The following is a 24856-nucleotide window of genomic DNA, read 5'->3' as shown; positions in this document are numbered from 1 at the left end:
CTATCTATCTATCTATCTATCATCTATTGTAGGGAATGGATGAAATGGTCAGTGGGACACTGTATAGATCAGTGTGTCTCAACCTTATCCACTTTAAGAAATGTGGACTTCAACTCCCAGAATTCCCCAGCCAGCCCATCCATCCATCCATCCATCCATCCATCCATCCATCCATCCATCCATCCAATATTATCTATCTACCTAGCTACCCACCTAAATGGTGATCAAATATCAAATATCTGTCTGTCTGTCTGTCTGTCTGTCCGTCAGTCCATCCATCCATCCATCTCTCTAAACATCTATCTAAACATCTCTGTCTGTCTCTCTCTCTGTCTCTCTCTGTCTGTCTTTCTCTCTCTCTATCTGTACATCCATCTAGCTATCTAGCTGTCCATCCATCCATCCATCTATCTGTACATCTGTCTGTCTGTCTATCTATTTATCTATCTGTATATCCATCAATCCATCCATATATCTGTATATATCTATTTATCTATCCTAGGGAATGGATGAAATGGTCAGTGGGACACTGTGTAGATCAGGGTATCTCAACCTTATCCAATTTAAGAGGTGTGAGCCTCAACTCCTTAAGTCAACACCTCTTAAAGCGGAGAAGGTTGAGAAGCACCGCTATAAAACGTTAAAAGTGTGACAAGGGAGTGAAGAAACTCACCGACTTGCTCTCCTCCGGACAGAAGGAAAGCACTAGCTCCCGAGATTCCCCTTCTCCAAGTGAACAAATCGGATTGGCTAGCAGAAACGGTCCGAAGGGATCAAGAAGGGAATATCCCACCTGAAAAATTTGGTTCAAAGAATCCACAGGACAAAGAAAAACAGCCAATTCCTAGCCTTGGGCCACTTATACAAACTGGCCTCTGAATGCTTTTCTTCCAAGAACTGAGGTCTTAGAAGCTGAAACCTGAGTTTCCAACTTTCCTTCCCCCCCCACTCCTCCCATCCCACCTTCATTCCTCGTGTGATGTCTTTTGAACTGTAAGCCTATAAGTAAATGTTTTTTTTTTCCTAGCCGGTAATATTTCTAAATCACAGAGAGGACCTTTCTGGTTAAAAAAATAAATAACTAAACAAATTATTCTTAAAAAAAAAAAGACAGAGAAAAGCACTCTAGTGAAGGGGTCAGCAACCTGCAGCTCCGGAGCCGCATGTGGCTCTTTCCTCCCTCTGCTGCGGCTCCCTGTCACTGGTTGACTCCACAATTGATAGGGCTTTCGGTTAAGACAGGTAGAGGAAAAAAGACGCCGTGCTAGGAGGAGACTCTATGGTGGGGGAACCGGACTTCCTGTCAGGGGAGGAAAAAAGACGCCATGTTAGGAGGAGACTCTATGGTGGGGGAACTGGACTTCCGGTTGGCTCCAAAACTGAACGGGGGGCTTCCAGTTAGGACTTTTGTGGCTCTTTGAGTGTTTAAGGTTGCCGACCCCTGCTCTAGTGGGAAATATGGTGGAGAATCAGGGATTAGTTCAACAAAAAGGATACCACCAAGTGTTCTTTGGATATATTCTGGATCTCCACTTCTTTCTTGATTCTATGCCCTGTGTGATGAGACAGCCCGGGTCAAAAAAAAGCCAATCGAGGACAATTTTAAAAGAAGGACAACATCAAGGAGCCATTCTTACATCGATCTTGAAAAATATAAGAAGGAAGAATTCTCACTGTGCACGTATCAAAACCAACCAAACCACCAAACTTAGTTCTAGGTTGCTTCTCCCCTTGATTAGTTTCCACCCTTTGCTTCTTGTTCTGCCTTCAGATGCTTTGGAGAGTAGCTTGACTCCCTCTTCTTTGGGGCAACCCCTGAGATATTGGAAGACTTCTATCGTGTCTCCCCTAGTTCTTCTTTTCATTCAACTAGACATACCCAGTTCCAGCAACCGTTCTTCATGTGTTTTAGTCACCAGTCCCCTAATCCTCTTGGTTGCTCTTAAGATGCTTATAAGGCCACTGAAAAAACTTGTGCATCTTGACCACGAAGAGCCAAGGTTTAATTAAACCTTAGTTGAATTAAATTCTGCCAAGAAGAGGTGGGAAAAAAAGAGGATAGAGAAAGAGGATTTCATACCGACAGCTACGTCCCCAAAGTTGAAAAAGGTTCTCCCGTTGTTTGATGTGACCACCACGACAGGGGCGACTGACGGACAATGGAGCTCCAAGTACAAAGTATTATAAGGGCTGTAGAGAGAAAATACATTGCTGTACAAATGCCGCTGGTTTCCAACACAGTGTTGTGGCCCAGCAGAGCTGGTGACAGACTTAAATGCTAGACTTTCTAGACAGCAGCCCCTCGGCCTGCGGTGGGTCTCCGGTTTCTGCAACGTGGCGTACCTGAAGTTCATGTTTTCAGCCCCTCTCTTCTCGTCGATGTCTCCACCCGCGACAAGGCAAGGTATGATGTACTTGTCAAAACAGCTGGTGTAGCTGCGGACTAGGTTGAGATGGGCCGCAATGTACTCTTCGGAGCTAGAAGGGGAAGAAACCAATAGCAATAGCAATAGCAGTTAGACTTATATACCGCTTCATAGGGCTTTCAGCCCTCTCTAAGCGGTTTACAGAGTCAGCATATTGCCCCCAACAACAATCTGGGTCCTCATTTTACCCACTTCGGAAGGATGGAGGGTTGAGTCAACCCTGAGCCGGTGAGATTTGAACCGCTGAACTGCTGAACTAGCAGTCAGCTGAAGTGGCCTGCAGTACTGCACTCTAACCACTGTGCCACCTCGGCTCTTCAATCAATAAGTTGGCCAAAGTAGACCGATGAGGACACCCAACTCCTACAGTTATCGTATACTAAAACAAACAAACAAACATACATATATACATACATACATACATACATGTTCTGACCCCCCTCCTTCGCTCGTTCAAAGACAACAGGCAGACAGACTTAAAAGGAACTAACTTTATCAGTCCTCGGCTCAGACTGGCTGCGAGCCCAAAATGAACATAAATAAAGTCTCTGGCAAGAAGATAACAGAATACAAAAACAAAGATCTCTTACGGCCAAACCAGGTGTACAGAAAGAAAGCAAATCACTTCTCCAAGTGTCTCTCACAAACAAACCACGACCGATGAACAATGAACCATGAACGAACGACGAACGTTGACTTCTGCAACCAGGGTGTGGCACCATCAATCCTTTTATATCCAGAAGACCACACTAACGAGCCCCAGCTGCATTGTTATTCCTGCATCCCGACTCAACTCACAACAAACTTCTGCTGAGTCACACCACATACATAAAGAAATTTGCCATCTATCTATGTTTTCCCCAAAATAAGACATTTTTTGTGAAAAATGGAGCATGCAGAGTTTGGAAGGCCTGCAAAGTGCTCCTGGGGGCTGGGGACGGCAAAGACGAGCCAAAAACGGGCCCATTTTTCACAAAAATGGGGCGTGCAGAGGGTGTGGGAGGCCTGTAGTGTTCTCCTCAGGGCTGGGGAGGGCAGAAACGGGCCCGTTTTTGAGACAAACAGGCCCATTTTTGCTCGTTTTTGCCCTTCCCAGCCCCCAGGAGCACACTACAGGCCTCCCACACCCTGTGTGCATCCATTTTTTATGAAAAACAGGATGTATGGGGCGGGGTTTCGGGAGACCAAAAATGCTGTATTCAGTGTATAAGACGCACCCAGATTTTCACCCTCTTTTTTGGGTGGGGGTGGGGGAAAGGTGTGTCTTATACTTTGAAAAATATGGTAAGTGTTGGCTGGGAAGCAGTAGAATTCTTTGCATCCTCACTCCCTGGAGATGTCTTCTGGGTTGGGGGCTTCAAAGGGCTTGATGGGGCTCTTGTCCTTTGAAGGTTCAGCCACGAAGGAGAAGCTGGTCGACTTCTTCCCGTCTTTCCGTCCCAACATGGCCGCCTCCTCCTTCTTCCTCTGCCGCCACCGGAAAAAAAAAAGAGTAGATGGGAGAGTCAAACCCTTCTGTATGGACGGCAGCAAACAAACAGAGCTCTGGGCCTTCCTCCTGGAGGTGAAATGGAGAGACTGGGGCCACTCGGCTTTTTTTCAGCGCAGATTAAGAAAAGTTCCTCCATCTCCATCCTCCCTCCCTCCCTCTCCCTCTTTCCTTCCTTCTCTCCTTCCTTGCCTTCCCTTCTTCTGCCTTTCTTTCCCTTCCTCTTTCCCTCCTTTCCTTCCCTCTTCTTCTTCCTTTCCTTTCTTTTCCTTCCTTCTCGTCCCTTCTTTCTCCTTTCCTTTTTTCCTTTCCTTCCTTCTCTTCCCTTCTTCTTCCCTTTCCTTTCTCTTCCTCCTTTCCTTTCTTTTCCTTTCCTTTTCCCTTTCCTTTCTTTCCCTTCCCTTCCTTTTTTCCTTTCCTTTCTTCTCTTTCCTTCTTCCTCCTTTTCCTTTCCTCCTTTCTTTCCTTTTCCTTTCCTCCCTTCTCTTCCCTCCTTTCTCCTTTCCTTTTTTCCTTTCCCTTCCCTTCCTTTTATTTTTTCTTTCCTTCCTTCTCTTCCCTTCTTCCTCCTTTTCCTTTCCTTTCCTCCTTTCCTCTTTTTTCCCCTTTCCTTCCTTCTTTTCCTTTTTTCTCCTTTCCTTTCCTTTTTTCTGTTCCTTTCCGCCTTCCCTTCCTTCTCTTCCCTTCTTTCTCCTCTCCTTTTCTCCTTTCCTTTCTTTTCCTTTTTTTCCTTTCCTTTCTTTTCCTTTTCCTTCCTTCTCTTCCCTCCTTTTCCTTTCCTTTCCTACTTTCCTTTCCTTTCCCTCCCCTCCCCTTACCTTATGGCCATTCTGTGACTCTCTTAATTATGCCACTGGACTTTATTACTTTTACTGGGTGTTAAATGCAGTATTACACCGTTATGACGAATTGCTGGTCTCTAATCTCTGCACAACGTCCCCTTCTTCAAGTCCAGCTCATCTGATACCCCCCTCCCAACACTCAGATAGATCTGTCACTGTGTGTGTGTATGTGTGTGTATGTTTGCCCCTTTGCCACCAGCTTTTCCAGGTTGTGACCCTGCCATACGCTCCCTTGGTCAGAAAGAACTGACAGGAAGTAGCCTGCGTCACTCTTCTGTTTACCTGCATTTCCAATTCTCGGGCTCTTTTTTCCATCTGAGCTTTTATTTCTGCATTCTGACACGTTATGTTGACTGCCTCTTGCCTGATCAGCTGATCCGGCAGCGTTGGGTGGAAGGAGACGTCAAGGAGGCATTTCTGGACAACAGAAGCCAACAGAAGAGGAAGAAATGAGGGGGGAGAAAAACCCTCACTAGAAGCAGAAATGACCAAGGACGTAAAACCAAATAAACCAGGCAGAGGAAATGAAATGGCTGAAGCCACAAAATCTCAAAATAACAGAATAACAGAGTTGGAAGGGACCTTGGAGGTCTTCTAGTCCAACCCCATGCTAAAGCAGGAAGCCATATATCATCTATCAAACACATGGTTGTTCAGTCTCCTCTTAAAAACCTCCAGTGTTGGAGCATTCACAACTTCTGGAGGCAACTTCTGTTCCACTGATTCATTTTTCTCACTGTCAGGAAATTCCTCCTTAGTTCTAGATTGCTCCCCTCCTTGATTAGTTTCCACCCATTGCTTCTTCTCCTGCCCTCAGGTGCCTTGGAGAATAGCTTGACTGCCTCTTCTTTGGGGCAGCCCCTGAGATATTGGAACTCTGCTATCATGTCTCCCCTCGTCCTTCTTTTCATCAAACTAGACATACCCAATTTCTGCAACCGTTCTTCATATGTTTTAGCCTCCACCACATCTGAAGGATTGGGTGGTGGAGGTAGCTTTAATTGTTTATTTAATTATGTATGAAATTATTTCCTATTTAAACATAACTCTTCTCTTAGCTTCCAACAAGGTTTATAAAACCCCAAATGAAGAGGGAAGAAGTACATCTCCAATATTTGAGGGGCTGCCCCAGAGAGGAGGGGGGTCAAGCTACTTTCCAAACCACCCAAGGCCAGACAAGGAACAATGGATGGGAACCTTCCAAGGAGAGATTTCAACCTGGAAATAAGGAGAAATTTCCTGGCAGTGAAAACTATCAAACCCATGGAACAGAAGTTGATTTCGGAAATTGTGGGAGCTTCATCACTGGAAGCGTTTAAGAAGAGTGTCAGGTTTCCGAAAGATGGCCTAATTAATTCATGAGCCTCGAGCCAAGTTTCAAAAGAAAACCAGTCATTTATTAGGAACACCATTTCGGCAAGATCTCATTGCCGTCAGATCTGATCTCATAGAGTCTCCTGCTTGGGTTGGACCAGATGACCTACAAGATCCCTTCCAATTCTGTTAATCATTATCTGCTCATTTTTAGTCCCTCCAGACACTGCACTGAATTTTCCAACGGCGGATCCATCGCCGGGAATTAAAACCCCGAGCAAAAAGTTCACGAAACTGGTTGGGAGGCGGGGGTGGGTGGGTTAGTAATTATCTTATTTAGACATGCTCAGAGTTTACCTTCCCAGGCAGGACAGTCCCCACGCAGGGAATGATGATGATGGGAGAATCTTCGGGCACGAGGAACTGGAAGGAAGTGGGTCCAACCGGAGCGATTTCCCCCTCGCCGATTCGGGGCATGGTGTGAGTGAAGTGGCTGATTCTCTCGTGAGGGTTGATGATGAAGAGGGTGGCGGCCGAGACGTCGTCCAGAGCCGTGGCCGGAAACTGGACGAAGGAGTGGGAAAGCACGAGGGGAGGGTGGACTCCAACAGCCTTACAGGACAGCTGGAACTCCCTAAAATGGGAAACGGGACCGAAATGTTTCGGGATCAGCATCGGATTCTTTTTGAAGAAGCAGCGTGACAAGAGTTGGCATTTTGTCACACACAGAACCACTTCTGCAAATAAAGAGAGAAATCGCCACTGCTTTGTGGCTTCAAAGAGCTGTGGTGGCGCAGTAGTTAGAATGCAGTATAGCAGGCTAATTCTGCTGACTGCTGACTGCCAGCAGTTCAGCATTCTGTTCTGTTCCGCATTCTATTCTGCTCTATTCTATTCTGCATTATATTCTATATTCTATTCTGCTCTATTCTATTCTGCACTCTATTCTGCTCTATTCTATTCTGCATTCTATTCTACATTCTATTCTGCTCTATTCTATTCTGCACTCTATTCTGCTCTATTCTATTCTGCATTCTATTCTGCTCTATTCTGCATTCTATTCTGCTCTATTCTATTCTGCATTCTATTCTACACTCTATTCTGCTCTATTCTACTCTGCTCTATTCTATTCTGCATTCTATTCTGCATTCTATTATGCTATATTCTATTATGCTATATTCTATTCTAGTCTATTCTAGTCCAGTCCAGTCCAGTCCAGTCCATTCTGCCATGTTGGTGCAGTGGTTAGAAGGCAGCATTACAGGCTGACTCCGCCTTCAGTCAGGAAGTTTGATCCTGACTCAGGCTGACTCAGCCTTCCATCCTTTCGAGGTCAGTAAAATGAGGACCCAGATTGTTGGGGCCCATAGGTGGACTCAATAAACTACTTAGAGAGGTCTATAAAGCGCTGTGAAGCGGTATATAAGTTTAAGAGGGCTGAGGTGCCCCGTTTTGGGCCTGGAAGCCCTCTTACATCAACCCGGAAGCCAAAACAGAGTGCAGGGGGTGCTCGCATTACATTTTGGGGCCTCGCGCAGCCCCCCGCACCCCATTTTGGCTTCCAGGTCACTGCAGGATGCCTTCCCGGCCCAAAATGGGGCACGTCCCCTACATGCACAGCAGAGACCCGAAGACCAGCTGGACGCCAGGAGGCGTGGTGGACAGTGGTGGGTTTCAATTTATTTTACTACCGGTTCACTTGTGAATGCACAGAAGTGTCCGGGCAAGTGGGCGGTGCCTCCTGCCGCCGGACACTACCAGTTCGCCTGATCTGGGGCGAACCGGCAGAAGCCCACCTCTGGTGATGGGGCTGGGCTGAGGCGACGGCTGGCATGCCCGCAGAGAGGGCTCTGCGTGCCACCTGTGCCACAGCTTCGCCATCACGGTTCTAGAGTTTAAGCTAGCAATAGCAATAGCAGTAGCAGTTAGACTTATATACCGCTTCATAGGGCTTTCAGCCCTCTCTAAGCGGTTTACAGAGTCAGCATATCGCCCCCACAGTCTGGGTCCTCATTTCACCCACCTCGGAAGGATGGAAGGCAATAGTTAGCAATAGTTAGACTTATATACCGCTTCATAGGGCTTTCAGCCCTCTCTAAGCGGTTTACAGAGTCAGCATATTGCCCCCAACAACAATCCGGGTCCTCATTTTACCCACCTTGGAAGGATGGAAGGCTGAGTCAACCTTGAGCCGGTGAGATTTGAACCGCTGAACTGCAGATAGCTGTCAGCTGAAGTGGCCTGCAGTACTGCACCCTAACCACTGCGCCACCTCGGCTCTGTTAGCGGTGTAAAAAAGTGCCGGAGGCTAAATATGGAGCCCTCTGTTCTAGCTAGGGTGAGTTGAACCCTAAGAGGACCTCGCTTCGATTCTGTGACTCCTCAAAATCTTCTTTTGCCCAACAGCATCACGGAATTGGCAACTGACACCCCTCCCCCCATACCTGTTGATTTCCGTCTTGCAAGTGAGTTCAAAGCTGTACAATTTCGCCTTCTTGGCTTTGAAGATGACATCCAGGGTCAAGCTCTCCAGAGGTAGTAGCACCCCGAACCCATCGTTGGGCTGAACTTCGACAAACTTCCCAAAACCAGGAGAAAAAATGACCAAGGAAAAGTATTAGAAAATGGACGATTATTATTGTTTTTTCGTTTAAGAAAAAGGAACGTCCTATCATTTCTATGGTACCAACGGTAGTGCCAACTTGTAAAGCATTTCCATGACTATTATCAAGTTGACACGAAAAAGGGAGAATTCCATGCATACCTTCAACCAGAGTCGGATCTCAGATTTCTACAGCCGGAGTGTGAGGTGCAAGTTCACAGCCTGCTGAAGCACCTCATTGGTGAATATGATTTATGACACAGACTGAGGGGAGGGGAGACACAGGGGTAAAGTTCCGAGACCATGAACCGGCAATAAGTTTCGGCTCCACAGAAGAACATGCCAAAATGTGCTCCCATAAATGACTGGAGTTCTTTTGAACTTTGTCTCGAGGCTTGTAAATTAATTAGGGCATCCTTTGGAAACTTCACAGGTAAATATTTTATTCTTATCCAAAGGATTATTTTATTTTTGTTGGACACTAGATGACCTAAACAGTTCCTTCCGACTCTTCTTAATCTGTTATTAAACTAGATCCTCAGAAATCTTATACATTTAGTGATATCGCAAAGCAAAAAAAAAAGGAAACATCTTGAATATTGTATTGACTATGGACATCTGCTACCCGCCCCCCATCCTAAATAAGCCAAATTACTAGTCCTCATGGCTCTGAATATATAGATGCTTTAAAGGTCCTTTCCAGGAGAAGTTTAAAACATCAGAAATTATGAGGGAATTGTGGCCCACCAGGCAGCAGATTCGGACAGTGAGGAGGTTGGGGAGGAACATGGGCCAGTCCTGGAGTTTGGGGAAGGCTCTGCATCAGAGGCAGAGAGCGGACCAAGGCCATCTGGTTGTTATTTGCTGTCTCCGGAGCCTGACATCAGTGAGGCAGAAGAACAGCGGGAGCCTGTTCCCAGTGTGCGCATGCGCAGAGCTACCAGAAGGCAAGGACAATTAAGAAAACAGGGTCAATTTGGGAGTAAGGCCTGGAGATGATTGGCCCCTCCCATAAGACATAAAAGAGGAGAGAACGGGAGGTGATCCTTTGCAGGAAGCAATTAGTTCATTTGGTCGGTTCAAGCTTTGAAACGTTCTGTTTGACTCTGTGCTACGTTTGGCCTTGCTCCGCAATTGGCACTTAGGTCTCTGGCAGCATTTCCAGGGTGATAAAGGTGGGTGTTTATCAACATTACCCTGAAAGACTGTGGCAACTCGAGCAGACATCTGTCGGAATCTTCGAAGTGAGGGAAAGTCAGGTAAAACACTCCTCCTGGGCCAGAGACTGAGGTTAATATGGGAGGTCAGACGAGGAATGGAGGTGTGGCCTCAAGATTTACCTCAGTCTCCAGGGCAAAAGGACTGTGTTAATACCCATGTGTGACTCTTCCCACGCCTCACTTCGGAGACTCTTCATGGACTGTTTGTGAAGCCTTGCGGACTCTTAACGACCATAACCCACAGCCATATAAATAAAAAGAGGGTTTTGGGGACTAAGATTGCGATTCATGCTTTCTCAGAAAGCCTAGGTCAGAACACACACTAGGAGACCCGACGGAAATGTACTGTCTTGCCCAGGGTACAAAAATGAAGAAATTGCAATTTCCTGATGTAGATTTCGTTCTAAGCAGCAACCACCAGAAGTCTCCATCCTAAACAGCTGCGCATAATTCTCACCCGGGCTGCAAATTTCCAAGGGAGGCAAGCAGATCTTTTTTACCTTTGGCTGCCCGACGAAACCAAACTCCTGTGGGAGAATTGCTTTGTTGGTGACGGTGATGGTTGTCCGAACAGCTTCGTAGATAGAGCAGTATCCAAAATCCACTTCGTTTGGGACGATCTCTAAATCTGAGGTGGTTAGGATGGCGTGCATGCTGAATTCAACCGGCTTGCTCTAAAAATGAAGAAAATGAAGCCGAACGGCAACAGGATCAGCAATATTGTTGTGGTCCACAAGCGGCCTGCGCAGCTGACAGCAGAGTCGGACAGTGAGGAGGTTGGGGAGGAACATGGACCAATCCTGGAGTTTGGGGAAGGCTTGGACGAGAGCTCTGTGTTGGAGGCAGAGAGGGGGCCAGGGGCATCTGGTAGTTATGTGCTGCCTCCAGAGCCTCCGGAATCTGACATCAGCGAGCCAGAAGAACAGTGTGAGCCTGTTCCCAGTGCGCGCATGCTGCCAGAAGGCAAGAAAAGTTAAGACTAAAAAGGGTGACTTGGGAGTAAGGCTTGGAGATGATTGGCCCCTCCCATAAGACATAAAAGAGGAGCAAAGGGACGTGAGCCTTTGCAGGAAGCAACTTTGTTCGTTTTGGTTGGTTTTAATGCTGAAGCTCTGTTTTGACTCTGTGCTACGTTTGGCCTTGCAAAACTAATTGGCAATTAGGTCTCTGGCAAGCGTTTCAAAGGAGATATAGGTGGGTGCTTATGCTTATCATCATCACCCCGAAAGACTTTGGCAACTCGAGCAGACATCTGTCAGACTCTTTTACAGATGTTTGTGAAATGTTATGGGCTGCGAATGACCATAATTCACAGCCGTTTAAATAAAAGAGGGTTTTTCAGGAAGCCTAGGTCAGAACCAAATATATTACATTTGAATAGAGGTAAAGAATCCAGGTTTGTCTAGAATGAGATGTGGGACTAAGAAATTACAGATAGCCTATGCTTAAGATTAGGAACAATCTAAACTGCTCAAAGTTAGTGTAACAGGAAGAAGCTGAGTTCAATGCAGAGATGTTATTAACTTCCTTTTTTTTATTTCTTTTGTCTTAATATAATTTAGACTGTGTTTGTTAAAAATCTATACCGTGTATGGGCTCTGGGAAGTCGGGGGGGGGGGAAGGGAGGTGGGGTGTTAGGGGGGAGGGGGGGATATATAGTATGTGTTAGATTTTAAAGTTACGTGACTGCACTTGTATACTGTTGCTCTTTAATTCCACTGTAAAAATAGGATAAGCTGAATATATTAATAGATGGTAGAAATACACCGAAGGGAGGAGTAGAGGGATAGAAGAAAGAGGGGTAGAGAGGGTGGGAGAGAGGACTGGAGGGAGGGTGAGAAGGAAGGGAGGGAGTGTACCGGGAGAGGGGAGTGGTAGAGGGGGAGGGGAAGTAGGGTAGAGGGGAAGGATGGAGGGAAGATGGAAAGTTGGAGGGGGGGACGAAAGAAAGGGTGTATGGAGGGTCGAAGAGGTACATTGGGTCTCTATTTTGGGGGGTTTTGTTGACAAGAGGAATGGCTGTGTTTATTGTTTAATGTTATATGACCCCGGTTATGCACAGTATATATGTGACTGTACGAAAATGAAAATGGAAAATAAAAAACACATTTACAAAAAAAAAAAAAAGTAGAATGAGATGTGGGTGACCTGGGGTTTGTGCTTACAGAGCAAAAAACAAGCCAAAGATTCCCCAGGCTGACCTGATCAGAAACAATGATAGTCAAGGGAGCTTCCAGAACTCGGGTCCTCTCATCAAAGTACTTCTTGGCATCTTTTGAAAGGGCGAGTCTGAAAGAGAAGAGGAGGGGGTGGCGTTTTCCAGGCTAAAGCAGGGGTGGGTAAATATGGCCCTTTAATGACCTGTGGACTTCAACTCCCAGAATTCCTGCTGGCCCAGGAATTCTGGGAGTTGAAGTCCACGGGTCACGAAAGAGGCCATAATTGCCTATCCCTGTGCTAAAAGGTTGAGAATGCCTTCGAGGAAGACAGCATAAATGACCTCGACGCAACTTCGTAAACAAGCTTTTTAAGGATATTCCCACAACGTTGCCCAGCCACAAATTCCAGATTTAAATGTATTCAGGTTATCTAGTTAAATGGGATTTCTTTGAGCAAGAAAAAAAGAATATCTTATTGAATGCTAGTAGCTGGATACCCGTGCTTCATGACAAAACTATGTGATTGGGCTATGCAGGAGAAATTCGCTTCACAATCTGTTGGCTCAGTGATGGTTGGAGTTTGAAACACATAAGGGAATATCACTCCCTCCGCCTTGAGTCCGGAAGCAGTTCCATAGGTGGAAGGTGTAGACATTTTGGTGAGGTACTGACGTTTAGTACTATAAGGAGCCTCAGACCGCTCCTGAGTGAAGGAGTGGAACGTCTTGTCAGTTTGAACTGACGTAACAGAATGTGAGGCAAGTGGCAGTTGGAACAGAGTTTTTTTTCAGGTGGGGAGGGGGAGTAGAACTCTTTAGCATCAGAGTGTTAATTACTGTATTCATTTCGAAAAATCCTTTCTTAGTGAGCACCTAGAAGCCAAGGAACATACGTGCCAAATTTCAAGTTTGTAGGCTTTACGGTTTCGGAGATTTCGTGATGAATAGTACTTGGCTTGAATATATACAGATTCCACCTGGTCACAAAAACAGGTTTTAAAGCTGAGCTGAATCCCGCATTGTGCCTTGATCTGAGCCCATCCAAAGGGCGTTGCATATCCTAGCCTCCCACTTGAGGAATTAATGGAACTAGCAATCCTGGTTTATTCAATACCCCACAGCCAAGCAGGGCTTAGTGACAGAAAGTTGGGCAGCATATCAATTGAATAAACAGAAAATAAATAAATAAAAGGAAGGACACAACCCTCCATCTTAGAGTAAAGATAAAGTTTCCTCTTGCACATATGTGCTAGTTGTTCCCGACTCGGGGGGTGGTGGTGGTGCACTGCTCATCTCCATTTCAAAGCCGAAGAGCCAGCACCATCTGAAGACATCTCCGTGGTCATGTGGCCAGCAGGACTCAACTCCCGAAGCCGCATGGAACGCTGTTCCCTTCCCACCAAAGGTGGTTCCTATTTTTCACCTTGCATTTTTAACGTGCTTTAGAACTGCTAGCTTGGCAGAAGCTGGGACAAGTAACGGGAACTCCCTCCATTATGCGGCGCTAGGGATTCAAACCGTCAAACTGCCGACGTTTTGATCAACAAGCTCAGTGTCTTAGCCACTGGGCGTCCCTTCTCTCTCCATCTGACATCCTGCAAATAATTTGGGGTTACCTATGTTCAGGTCACTCCCTTCGCATCCAAACCACTATGATATGTGAGAAGGTTTTTCTCCTTTGGTGTCTTTTTTTGGGGGAAGTACAAATTATTATTAGTCTGATCGAGTGTCAAAGTAGATTTTTTTTAAGCCTCGATTCCGTACGGGGATTGCAAGACAATGCTTTTCACTGCTAGGAAATCCTTCTGTCAGCTCGCGATGTTAAATAGGAGCCAAAGATAAGCCGATGCTGTTATATTTACTGTTGTGGGTTTTTTTTTTAAAAAAAGACCAAACGATGGCTCTGTTTTCAGGACAGTAACTCTTGGATATAAATAGAACTTAAACTTGCACACTAATCAGTATGTCAGCTTCCGAGGTCCCAGCTGTATGAGCTCAGGCACCCAGCTTGGGCAATCTGTTCCTTTTGACGTTGACGTGAATTAATTAGCAGCAATTCTGAGTCACCCCCGGTGGGAGCATGGAGCAGCGCGGATGGGGCTGCTCTGGGCTCCCCCAATCTCCTGGCACCTCCACCGACCCCTCAACTCAAGCGGAGAGGGGAAGATGGGCCGGTCAAGTCCACGTGGCTTTCTCACTGCCCCTCCCTGAAACGGAGGTGAAACAAAATGAGAGTTTTCTACATTTCGGCAAGAAAATTCTACTTTTAGGCAACAAAAAACCAAACGCTCAGGTTCGTGATGTGCAAACCCCTGGCACGCTTGCCGCAGGTGGCACACAGAGCCCTCTCTATGGGCAAGCCAGCTGTTGCCCCGCCAGCTCCACTGCGTATCCATGTGCCCCTCCCTCTGACCACCTGATTTTTGGGTCTCTGCCATGGGTGTGCGGGGGGCATGGCGCATGTGGGAGATGTCTGTGCATGGACGGGGGAGGGGGTCACAGGTGCCTGTTTGGGGGGGGGGGAGAGGGAAGTGCAGCAGTGGCGGGATTCGAATAACTTTTTTTATTTTTAGATTTTTTTAAATTTTTGGACAAACACAGACAAACGAAACATAAAACCATCCTCCAGTTACACGCAGTGTGTCGATTGGTTACAAAGCTTTTGTGCATCCCCTCCATGGTCCTCACTTACAATTTATATAAAATCTCATATTATCAATCTAGTATATATGTATACATTATTATCATTGTTAATCATTTATTTGACCGTAACTATTATTACTTCATTTTTATGCGAGATATTCTAAATTTTGAATTTGTTGGGAGTATATTCCTGGTGTTGGGTAGGCAATATATATCTATATACAACAACAAATGGTCGTTGTTGCCTTAAATGAGTGGATGTACTTAACAACTGTAATTAACTTTACTATTAGAAGGAGTCAAGAGATCTCACTCTCTCTCGGCTTGTCCTATGCTTGATGACTTGATGACTGGAATGTGAACTGCGACTGTAAGCTAATGTTTGTTCTTTGAATTGTGTTTGGACTAATATCTACTATCACTGCTTGTGAAGCAATTATCAGTAGTAAAGCTACTTGTTTTTACTAGCAGTGTCTGAAACTCTATTCGTGTGTTTCTACTAGCGACATTCTTTCTCTCTAGCTGCAACATTTTGTCTCCCAACGGAGATACCTCTAACAGAATTAATTTATATTATGGCGTTTCATTACCTCACCTCAAATCCATCCAATAGTAGTACACCTTTATATTATATTCTATATTGTTTCATTATTCTTGTACTGTAAAATTCTCTAGCATATTTCATTTCCATATTTTTTTGTCAAACCATTGATAAAATAAATTAAGAGAACAAGAAGATAAAAAATTCTATAAGATGTGGGATTTATTTTATCCAGGGATTCGAATAATTTAACCACCGGTTCTCTGCCCTAATGATTTCTTCCAACAACCAGATCATCAAACTTCTCAGAAAGTTAACAGCCGGTTCTCCCGAAGTGGTGCAAACTGGCTGAATCCCGCCACTGGAGTGCAGGGGTGGGTGGGGGTGGAGCCCCCCATGCCCCATTTTCTGTCCCAGGAGGCTTCAGGGAGGCCTGCTGGGCCCAAAACGGGTTGCATGGGGGTCACACACACAGGCACGGGGAGGGGGGAGCTCGGGAGGGAGCATGGGTAGAGGGTGCGTGCTATCGCGCATGCGTGCTGTCGCATGTGTGCGCTTTCGGCACACAACAACAAAAAGCTTAGCCATCATTGGTATAGGTGGTACCTTGCTCAATAATAGTCACTGTGGGAGGGATCTTGGGAGTCCTAGTCCAATTTTTACCCCCACTGGTTCTGTGGGCGTGGCTTGTGGGAGGTGTCATGTGACTGGTTGGGTGTGGCCAATTTTCCCGCACTTTTAAAGCATTTTTTTTCCAGTTCGCCCAAATCAGCAGGAAAAAAAATGCTTTAGAAAGTGGTGGGGAAAACACCTCTTAACAATTGCGTGGATCAGCTGTGAGCCGCAATAGCTGGAAGCTTTCCCTTCTGCTTTTTTTTTTAATATATATTTTTATTCTTTTTCTTAAAAAAACAAAACAACACATAAAAAACAAGAGCAAGGGAAAAAAAAAAACTTTCCTCCATTTCATCAAGCATGTCGTTTGGTTACAAGTTTCGTGCATCAATTCTTAAGATTAAAAATAACATCACTGGTTTTGCGTTCAACATAACTGAATATTTTGCTGTCATTGAGCATTATGTGTTCAAATTACCATTAATATTCTTTCATTTGTAACAATCCTCGTTTCCTTGAATTCATAATTATCTATCAAATAACAATAAGTCTTGAAGTATATATACCACCTATCTCCAAGGAGAAAAAGTGGAGATTAGAACAAAGAATTCCCATTAATTTATAATATACATTCATATTTTCAATTGACCATAATGCCCCCAATCATCCAGAGTTCGATGAGTAGTTCTCCATTATTAATTATTAATCCATATAGTGGTTAAGTATTTCCTTCTGCTTTTTAAAGCCTTTTCCCCTGCCAATTCGCCCGAACAGCTAGGGAAAAAATGCTTTAAAAAGTGGGGGGAAAAGCTCCCACAATCGCACGACTCACAGCTGAGCTGCGCAATCCTTGGAAGCTTTTTTTTTTACTACGGGTTTGCAGAACCAACGACAATCGTCCTGAACCAGGCCGAACTGGGAGGATTAAACCCCTGGTCCCAGTGGACAAATCATTTAAATGTGAGCCAGCTGTGTGCAGCAGCTGCTAAAAAAGCCAACGCAATCGTAAGCTGCATCAACAGAGGGAGAGAATCAAGATCACGGGAAGTGTTAATACCACTTTATAAGGCCTTGGTAAGGCCACACTTGGAATATTTGCATCCAGTTTTGGTCGCCACGATGTAGAAAAGATGTGGAGACTCTAGAAAGAGTGCAGAGAAGAGCAACAAAGAGGATTAGGGGACTGGAGGCTAAAACATATGAAGAATGGTTGAGGAACTGGGTATGTCTAGTTGAATGAAAAGAAGCCAGGTTTTGAATGCAGGCCCTTCTCAAAGAGAAGGGTGGCTGAGAAAGAAACACAGCGGGTAGTTAAAGCAGGACGTACCGAAAGGAAGCAACACATTCCTTACCTTGGCAAGAATTTCAGCTGGACACTAAAAGAGGACTGGGCTTGGATGTACCCAGTTTTGGGCAACAGCTCTACGTAGTTAGCCAACTCCTTGCAAATTTCAAACTTCAGGCGTAAGGCACTGGTCGCTCTGGGGAAAGGCAAGAAAGTGGAGGGCACTTGATTTACGACCACAGTTGAGCCCAAAATTTATCTTGCTAAGTGAGACATCAGTTGAAATCTGCTCCGCTTTACGACGTGACAAATATTTGCCGCATTTGGAAGCTGGGTTTTGGAGATCACACCTTCATTCTCTTCCAACGGTGAAAACAAAACAAACCTTGGCGGTGTTTAAGGTCTTAGTAAGGAACTGGGAATCTGCGCGCCATCGGTTGGCGCAGTGGTCAGAGTGCAGTACTGCAGGCTCCTTCTGCTGACTGTTGGCTGACTGCGATTTGGCAGTTAAAGTCTCACCCGGCTCAAAGTTGACTCAGCCTCCCGTCCTTCTGAGGTGGGTAAAATGAGGACCCAGATTGTTGGGGGCAAAAGGCTGACTCTGTAAACTGCTTAGAGAGGGCTGTAAAAGCACTGTGAAGAGGTATATAAGTCTTAAGTACTATTGCTACTTTCCTTCCTTCCTTCCTTCCTTCCCTTCCCTCCCCTCCCTCCCAATGGTTAGAATACATTATTCAGGCTAACTCTGCATACTGCCAGCAGTTCAATCCTGATCAAACTGGCTCAAGGTTGACTCAGCTTCCGGTCCTTCCGAGGTGGGTAAAATGAGGACCCAGATTGGTTTGGGGCAAGAGGCTGACTCTGGTAAACCACTTAGAGAGGGCTGTAAGCAATATATAAGTCTAAGTGCTATTGCTATCTTCCTTCCTTCCTTCCTTCCTTCCTCCTCTTCCAGTGGTTAGAATGCAGCATTGCAGTTTAACTCTGCTGACTGCCAGAAGTTTGATTCTGACACTCTCAAGGTTGACTCAGCCTCCCGTCCTTCTGAGGTGGGTAAAATGAGGACCCAGATTGTTGGGGGCAAGAGGCTGACTCTGTAAACCGCTTAGAGAGGGCTGTAAAGCGATATATAAGTCTAAGTACTATTCCTTCCTTCTTCCTTCCTTCTTCCTTCCTTCCTCTTCCTTCCCTCCCAATGGCTAGAATACATTATTTCAGGCTAACTATGCATACTGCCAGCAGTTCAATCCTGATCTACTGGCTCAAAGTTGACTCAGCCTCCCGTCCTTCCGAGGTGGGTAAAATGAGGACCCAGATTGTTGGGGGAAAGAGGCTGACTCTGTAAACCGCTTAGTGAGGGCTGTAAAGCACTGTAAAACGGTATGTAAGTCTAAATGCTATTGCTATCTTCCTTCCTTCCTTCCTTCCTTCCTTCCTTCCTTCCTTCCTTCCTTCCTTCCCAGTGGTAAGAATGCAGTATTGCAGCTAACTCTGTCCATTGCCAGGAGTTCAATCCTGACCACTGGCTCAGTTTGACTCAGCCTTCCGTCCTTCCAAGGTGGTAAAATGAGACCAAATGCCTAAAATTGTTGGGGGGCAAAAGGCTGACTCTGTAAAACCGCTTAGAGAGGGCTGTAAAAGCACTGGAAGCGGTATATCAGTCTAAGTGCTGTTGCTGTTCCAAAAGAGATTGTTCACACACGCACGCGCGCGCACACACACACACACAGAGGAAACAGGAAAGAGGCTAATCTGGCATACATTTTTAAAAAGCCAATCCCATTTGCTCGCATTCAAAATAGAACGCTAAAACGGCGAGGAAATTAAAAATAGCAAAGGCTCAGAACATCTTGCCAGCTGAAGCTGCAGAATTGGAGAAAGGTGGAAATTGGTGTGCGCCAGCAACGCTTTTTGGAAAAAAAAGCAAAAACTGCATGCCTGGGATCCGTTTCTTCAGGAAACCCAGCCCCCCGTTTTGTAACTTTGCAAATTCCTTGCGGGGTCTGTCAAAATGAGCAGGGATGGCTAACCTTTCCCAGACAATTAAAAACTTCTCACCTGCTCTGAACACAATGCAGTCCTGGTAAGCCGATCGTACATGCAGATTTTCAGGTCGATCGTGGGATTGCACACCCAGACCGGTACGGCCATTGCGACGGCGATGACCCCAATCGGCAACTAAAGGTGAATCCGTGCAAAACTCGGTGTCAACTTGTTGTTAAGTGAATCCGGTTTCCCCACTGACTTCACTCCTCAGAAGGTCGCAAAAAGGGATAACGTGACCTGCGACCATCATAAATACGACTCGGTTGCCCAAACGTCAGGCAGATACGTTAAGCAGATACATTAAGAACAGATCAGTCCAGTGTCTGTTAAGGTTCCAAGTAATACATCCCATTTGATAAGAATTCCGAGCCAGGCATATTCCTCAAAGGACATTTTATTGGGACATATCAAATTGGCACAGAAATGGTGGAAAACCGTCTCTCTTTTTTTCCCCAATATATTTTTATTATTTTTACATTTAAAACAATACAGTACCGCAAAGTCGAAGTGACCATACATTCACATTATATGCAACTAGTCTCAACCATTAACCATTAGCCTACTTAGTACATTGTCTACCCTTCTGTCCAGTCACAATATAAACAATTTGTTCCAGTCTTGTCACTTATACCAGTCATAAAATCTGTTCCAAACATCAAAATATTCTGATTCCCCTTTATTTTTAAGTTCAAGAGGGAGCCTATCTGCTTCTGCACAACACTTTTCTGATGATATCTAGCTCTCATGGTGTATTTTCTTTTTTCCAATATTGTGCATAAGTTATGCGCACCGCAGTTAGTACATGTATAATTAGATAAAGTGTATCTTTCTTAAACCCCTCCGGTATTATACCTAGGAGAAAAATTTCTGGGGGAAACCGTCTCTATGTTCCCGCCAGAACTTAACTGGTTTTATACCCACTTTTAAAGTAAAATTTTAAAAATAAAACAAACTTTGTCACTTGCCCCCAAAGTCACCAGTCCCATGGTCCAATCAGTATGTAGTCCGGTTCCTAGGTGGCTTACATCTTTTCGAATACCTGCATGAACATCCTCGATTCCCAGGGGAAATAACTTTATTTTGGCTACAACATCCCAGCTATCTCTACACCCCATCTTCCTCTGCCCCTTAGCTCTAGGCAGTGTCAGCCCTGAAGCAATGTGAAGAGAAACCTCCTCCCAATGACAATAAAGGCTATACTATAATTAGATGGACGCAGTGGCTTTTAATTGGGTGTAAAACCAGTGGGAACGCAGAACCGGTTTTCCACCATATCAGTGCCAATGTGATATGTCCCAATAAAATGTTCTTTGGGGAATATGCCTGCCTCGGGAGTTCTTATTGAATGGGATATATTACTTGGAACCTTAACAGACACTGGACTGATCTGTTCTTAACGTATTTGCGGCACAGGAGGGGGAGAGAAATTAATCCCACCAAGGGGTGAAATCCAGCAGGTTCCGACAGGTTGTGGAGAACTGGTAGCGGAAATTTGGAGTAATTCGGAGAACCGGCAAATACCACCTCTGGCTGGCCCCAGAGTGGGGAGGGAATGGGGACTTTGCAGTATCCTTCCCCTGGAGTGGGGTGGGAATGGGGATTTTGCAGTATCCTTCCCCTGGAATGGGGAGGGAATGGAGATTTTGCAGTAACCCTCCCCCAGGAGTAGGGAGGCAATATTTTACAATATCCTTCCGCCAGCAGTGGGGAGGAAATGGGGATTTGCAGTATCCTTCCCCAAGAGTGGGGAGGGAATGGAGATTTTACAATATCCTTCCCCCAAGAGTGGGGAGGGAATGGGGATTTTGCAGTATCCTTCCCCTGGAGTGGGGAGGGAATGGAGATTTTGCAGTATCCTTCCCCCAGGAGTAGGGAGGCAATATTTTACAATATCCTTCCGCCAGCAGTGGGGAGGAAATGGGGATTTTGCAGTATCCTTCCCCCAAGAGTGGGGAGGGAATGGAGATTTTACAATATCCTTCCCCCAAGAGTGGGGAGGGAATGGGGATTTTGCAGTATCATTCCCCTGGAGTGGGGAGGGAATGGGGATTTTGGCAGTATCCTTCCCCTGCCACGCTCATCAAGCCATGCCTACAGAACGGGTAGTAAAAAATTGAATTTCACCACTGATCCCATCACTTACTGGTTTGCAATCTGGGTTTTCAAAGATGACCTCAAAATCAGCCTGGACAGTCCCCGGAACCACAGGTGTGAAAATAATCTGGAGTTTGACCGAGCTGAAGGGCCCGATATCGCCCTCGGTTACCTGCAGGTAAGATCAAAGATAGTTTCTGGAAATTAAGTTGCTCTTTTTATTAGTAACTTTCAGTAAGGTCTTCCCGCCCCACCAGATTCTTGAAAGAGATTTTTTTTAAGCGATTTTATTCTAACATTTTCTTATTACGAACTCAAGGGTGGGAAAAATAGAACAACAGAAGAGTTGGAAAGGAACCTTTAGAGGTCTTCTAGTCCAAGCCCTGGCTAGGAGACTTTATACAAGAGGGGGCAACTATGGCTGGCTCAGGAATTCTGGGAGTTGAAGTCGACAAGTTACAAAGTGATATAGTCCCCTAGACCATTCCAGACTGCCCGATCTCTTCTTGAAAACCTCCAGTGTTGGGGCACCCACAGCTTCTGGAGGCAAGTTGTTCCACCGATTAATTGTTCTCAGTGTCAGGAAATCCCTGAGTGGCGCGGTGGCCTAGAGGTGGAGCTCTGGCCTCACAATCAGGAGGCTGTGAGTTCAATCCTAGGTACAGGCAGACATTTCTCTCTCTGGGCACAATGAGAATATTATCTGCTGAACAAAACTCCTCATTGGCGACACGAACAGCATCCGGCCAGTAAACATTCTGATAGCTCCATTCAGTTGCCCAGACTCCACCCCACAAGGGATTAAAAAAGACAACACACACACACACACACACACACACACACACACACACACACACACACACACACGGAGTTGTGTGGTGGCCTAGAGGTGAAGCTCTCGCCTCACAATTAGGAGGCCATGAGTTTGACCCTAGGTAGAGGCAGATATTTCTCTCTCTGGGCACAATGAGAATTTATCTGCTGAATAAAAAAAAAATCTGCACTGGCGACAGGGACGGCTTCCAGCCAGTCAACACTCTCCTCCGTTCAGTTGGCCAGACTCCACCCCGCAAAGGATTATGGGGTCATAAAAAGGAGACGATGATGATGATGACTGTCAGGAAATCTCTCCTTTGTTCTAGGTTGGATGTCTCTTTGATAGTCCACTCTTGTGACTGCCCACTCGGGAATCACACAACCTGGATCCCTCCGCAAACCCCACCTTCAGATCGAACACGTCCTCCATCGCTCTGTTTACCTTGCCCAATTTTAGTTCGCAGAACTCTTCCGGTGGGTCATCCAGGGAGCCGGCATCTGGAGAAAGCGGTGAGATTTCTTCAGCAACGTCCATCTCCGTTGAGGTCTGTGGCTCTTGAAAAAGGAAACGGGGGAGAATAAAGAGACATGATATTCATCCCAGGGCTCTTCCTATCATAACAACCTTGAGATGGAAGGGGGAAGGAGAGAGGGCAGAAAGGGGAAGAGGAAGAGAGGAGTAGGGGAGAGGAAAGGGAAGAAGGAAAGGAGAAGAGGAAGGAAGAAAGGAGAGGAGAGAAAGGAAGAGAGGAGGAGAGGAGAGGCAGAGGAGGGAAGAAAGATAGAGGTGAGAAGAGGAAGATGGAAAATGAGAGAGGGCAGAAAGGGGAAGAGGAAGAGAGTAGTAGGGGAGAGGAAAGGGAAGAAGGAAGGGAAAGGAGAGAGGAAGGAAGAAAGGAGAGGAGGGAGGGAGGGAGAGAAAGGAAGAGATGAGGAGAGGAGAGGCAGAGGAGGGAAGGAAGATAGAGGTGAAATGGAAGAGACAATGAGAGAGGGCAGAAAGAGGAAGAGAGTAGTAGGGGAGAGGAAAGGGAAGAAGGAAGGGAAAGGAGAGAGGAAGGAAGAAAGGAGAGGGTGGAGGGAGGGAGAGAAAGGGAGGAGGAGAGGAGAGGCAGAGGAGGGAAGGAAGATAGAGGTGAGATGGAAGGGAGAAGGAGAAAGGGTAGGAAGGGAAAGAAGAAGAGAGGGATAGGGGGGAGGAAAGGGAAGAAGGAAGGGAAAGGAGAGGAGGAAGGAAGGAAGTAGAGAAGGGAGGGAGGGAGAAAAGAAAGGGGAAAAAGATGGTGTCAAAACAGGTGAGGGATATTAAACAAAGCAACCTAACTGCTATATTATAACCGTGTAAATGGAATGACAAATGTATAAGAATGATGAATGTAAAAAAGAATTATAACTATGTTAATGTATACTTATAATTGTATGTAAAGAACAAAAAATAAAACACTTTTCCTGAAAATGCTGAAGAGGGGGAAGGAGGAAAATTAATTCTTATCTCAGCGTCATTCTGCTGACAAAAATTACCCGTTGCAAAAATAAACTGGTTGTGTGCTTTTGAAAGATGGGGGGTGGGTTTGGAGAGCAAATATTGAGGACAAAATTCAGTGGAACATTGGAATAAAAATCCTGAGAGATTAAAGAAGGTTTGTTTGTGTGTATGTGTGTGTGTGTTCGTGGGGGACAGAGAGGGCTGCAAGGGAACAATCTTAGTTGATTTTTCATGTCTGTGCCTGTGGCCTTTGAGTTTTCAAAAAAAACCACAAATGTGTTGTGGCCCACTGGCGGCCAGGGGAGCTGGTGGCAGATTCGAACAGTGAGGAGGTTGGGGAGGAACATGGGCCAGTCCTGGAGTCTGGGGAAGGCTCTGAGGAGGGCTCTGAGTCTGAGGCAGAGAGGGGGCCAGGGCCTTCTGACAGTTATCAGCCGCCTTCGGAGTCGGAGATCAGTGGGGCAGAAGAACAGTTGGAGCCTGTTCCCAGTTTGCGTATGTAGAGAGTTGCCAGAGGAAGAGAACAGCAAAGGAACAAGGGCCGACTCGGGAGTAAGGCACAGGAGGACGGTGAATGGCCCCTCCCAGAGGAAATAAAAAAGGAGCGAAGGGGAGGGGAGTTTGCAGGAGACAATTAGTTCGCTTCCTTAGTGTGCGGATTTGTTCCTGACTTCTTGCCAAGTAATTGCTGCTACAGCTTGGCGTTTGGAAGATATTAGCCTGGCAAATCTCCATAAAGCCTGATAAAGGTCTGTAATTGTGAAAACTCATGAAAGACTGCCGGGATTTTTGCTGGAGTGCGGTGGAAATCGAGATTTTGCAGTATCCTCCCCCTGCCACACCCACTAACGACACTACACCCACCAAGCCATGCCCACAGAACCGGTAGTAAAAAAATTGGAATTGTACCACTGCCCTGTACCATTTGTGGTGATCACGGTGGTATCGCTACGAAGTTTCTCCAGCGGGGCAACGCTTTGGATAACTTCTTCCGAGTGGGACAGAGACATGGCATCAGCTCCTGCGTTATGGCTGCCTTTTTCCGTGCCGAATAATTCACCGGCCGCAGTGGAGACCTAAATATGGGAAGGACGAGTGGCTTCGTTGAAAACAGTCCATTCCAATTATTTTTCCCCAGATGGAACCTCAAGATTTGAGGCTGTGCACCTCCAGGGCGGATTTCACTTCCCGTTGCGATGACAGGAGATGGTTGCTGGAAGTGAGCATCAGCCAAATGTTTCGCATGGCAGAATGGACATTTTTGGTGGGTCGCCAAAAA

At 45.9% G+C, this 24856-nt stretch overlaps 1 protein-coding gene across 1 annotated transcript in view; it reads right to left on the bottom strand.

Moving 5' to 3' along the window:
• Nucleotides 1-24856, bottom strand: part of CFAP74 (cilia and flagella associated protein 74) — a 66605-nt gene that overhangs the window by 11469 nt on the left and 30280 nt on the right. Inside the window, exons 18-32 of the mRNA XM_032232271.1 lie at nt 24500-24653; nt 22534-22646; nt 21325-21447; nt 19205-19313; nt 17203-17359; nt 12095-12182; nt 10394-10567; nt 8516-8649; nt 6429-6705; nt 5040-5174; nt 3754-3893; nt 2344-2478; nt 2081-2190; nt 1498-1553; nt 674-793 (exon numbers count right to left, since the gene is read on the bottom strand). Of these exons, the coding sequence (XP_032088162.1) occupies nt 674-793; nt 1498-1553; nt 2081-2190; nt 2344-2478; nt 3754-3893; nt 5040-5174; nt 6429-6705; nt 8516-8649; nt 10394-10567; nt 12095-12182; nt 17203-17359; nt 19205-19313; nt 21325-21447; nt 22534-22646; nt 24500-24653 (2025 nt within the window). The remainder of the gene's footprint in view (nt 1-673; nt 794-1497; nt 1554-2080; nt 2191-2343; nt 2479-3753; nt 3894-5039; nt 5175-6428; nt 6706-8515; nt 8650-10393; nt 10568-12094; nt 12183-17202; nt 17360-19204; nt 19314-21324; nt 21448-22533; nt 22647-24499; nt 24654-24856) is intronic.

This window comes from Thamnophis elegans, chromosome 15 (assembly GCF_009769535.1).
Source record: "Thamnophis elegans isolate rThaEle1 chromosome 15, rThaEle1.pri, whole genome shotgun sequence".
Classification (NCBI taxonomy): domain Eukaryota; kingdom Metazoa; phylum Chordata; class Lepidosauria; order Squamata; family Colubridae; genus Thamnophis; species Thamnophis elegans.
The sequence above is the reverse complement of the archived record's forward strand: the minus strand, read 5'-3'. Positions and strand labels throughout refer to the sequence as shown.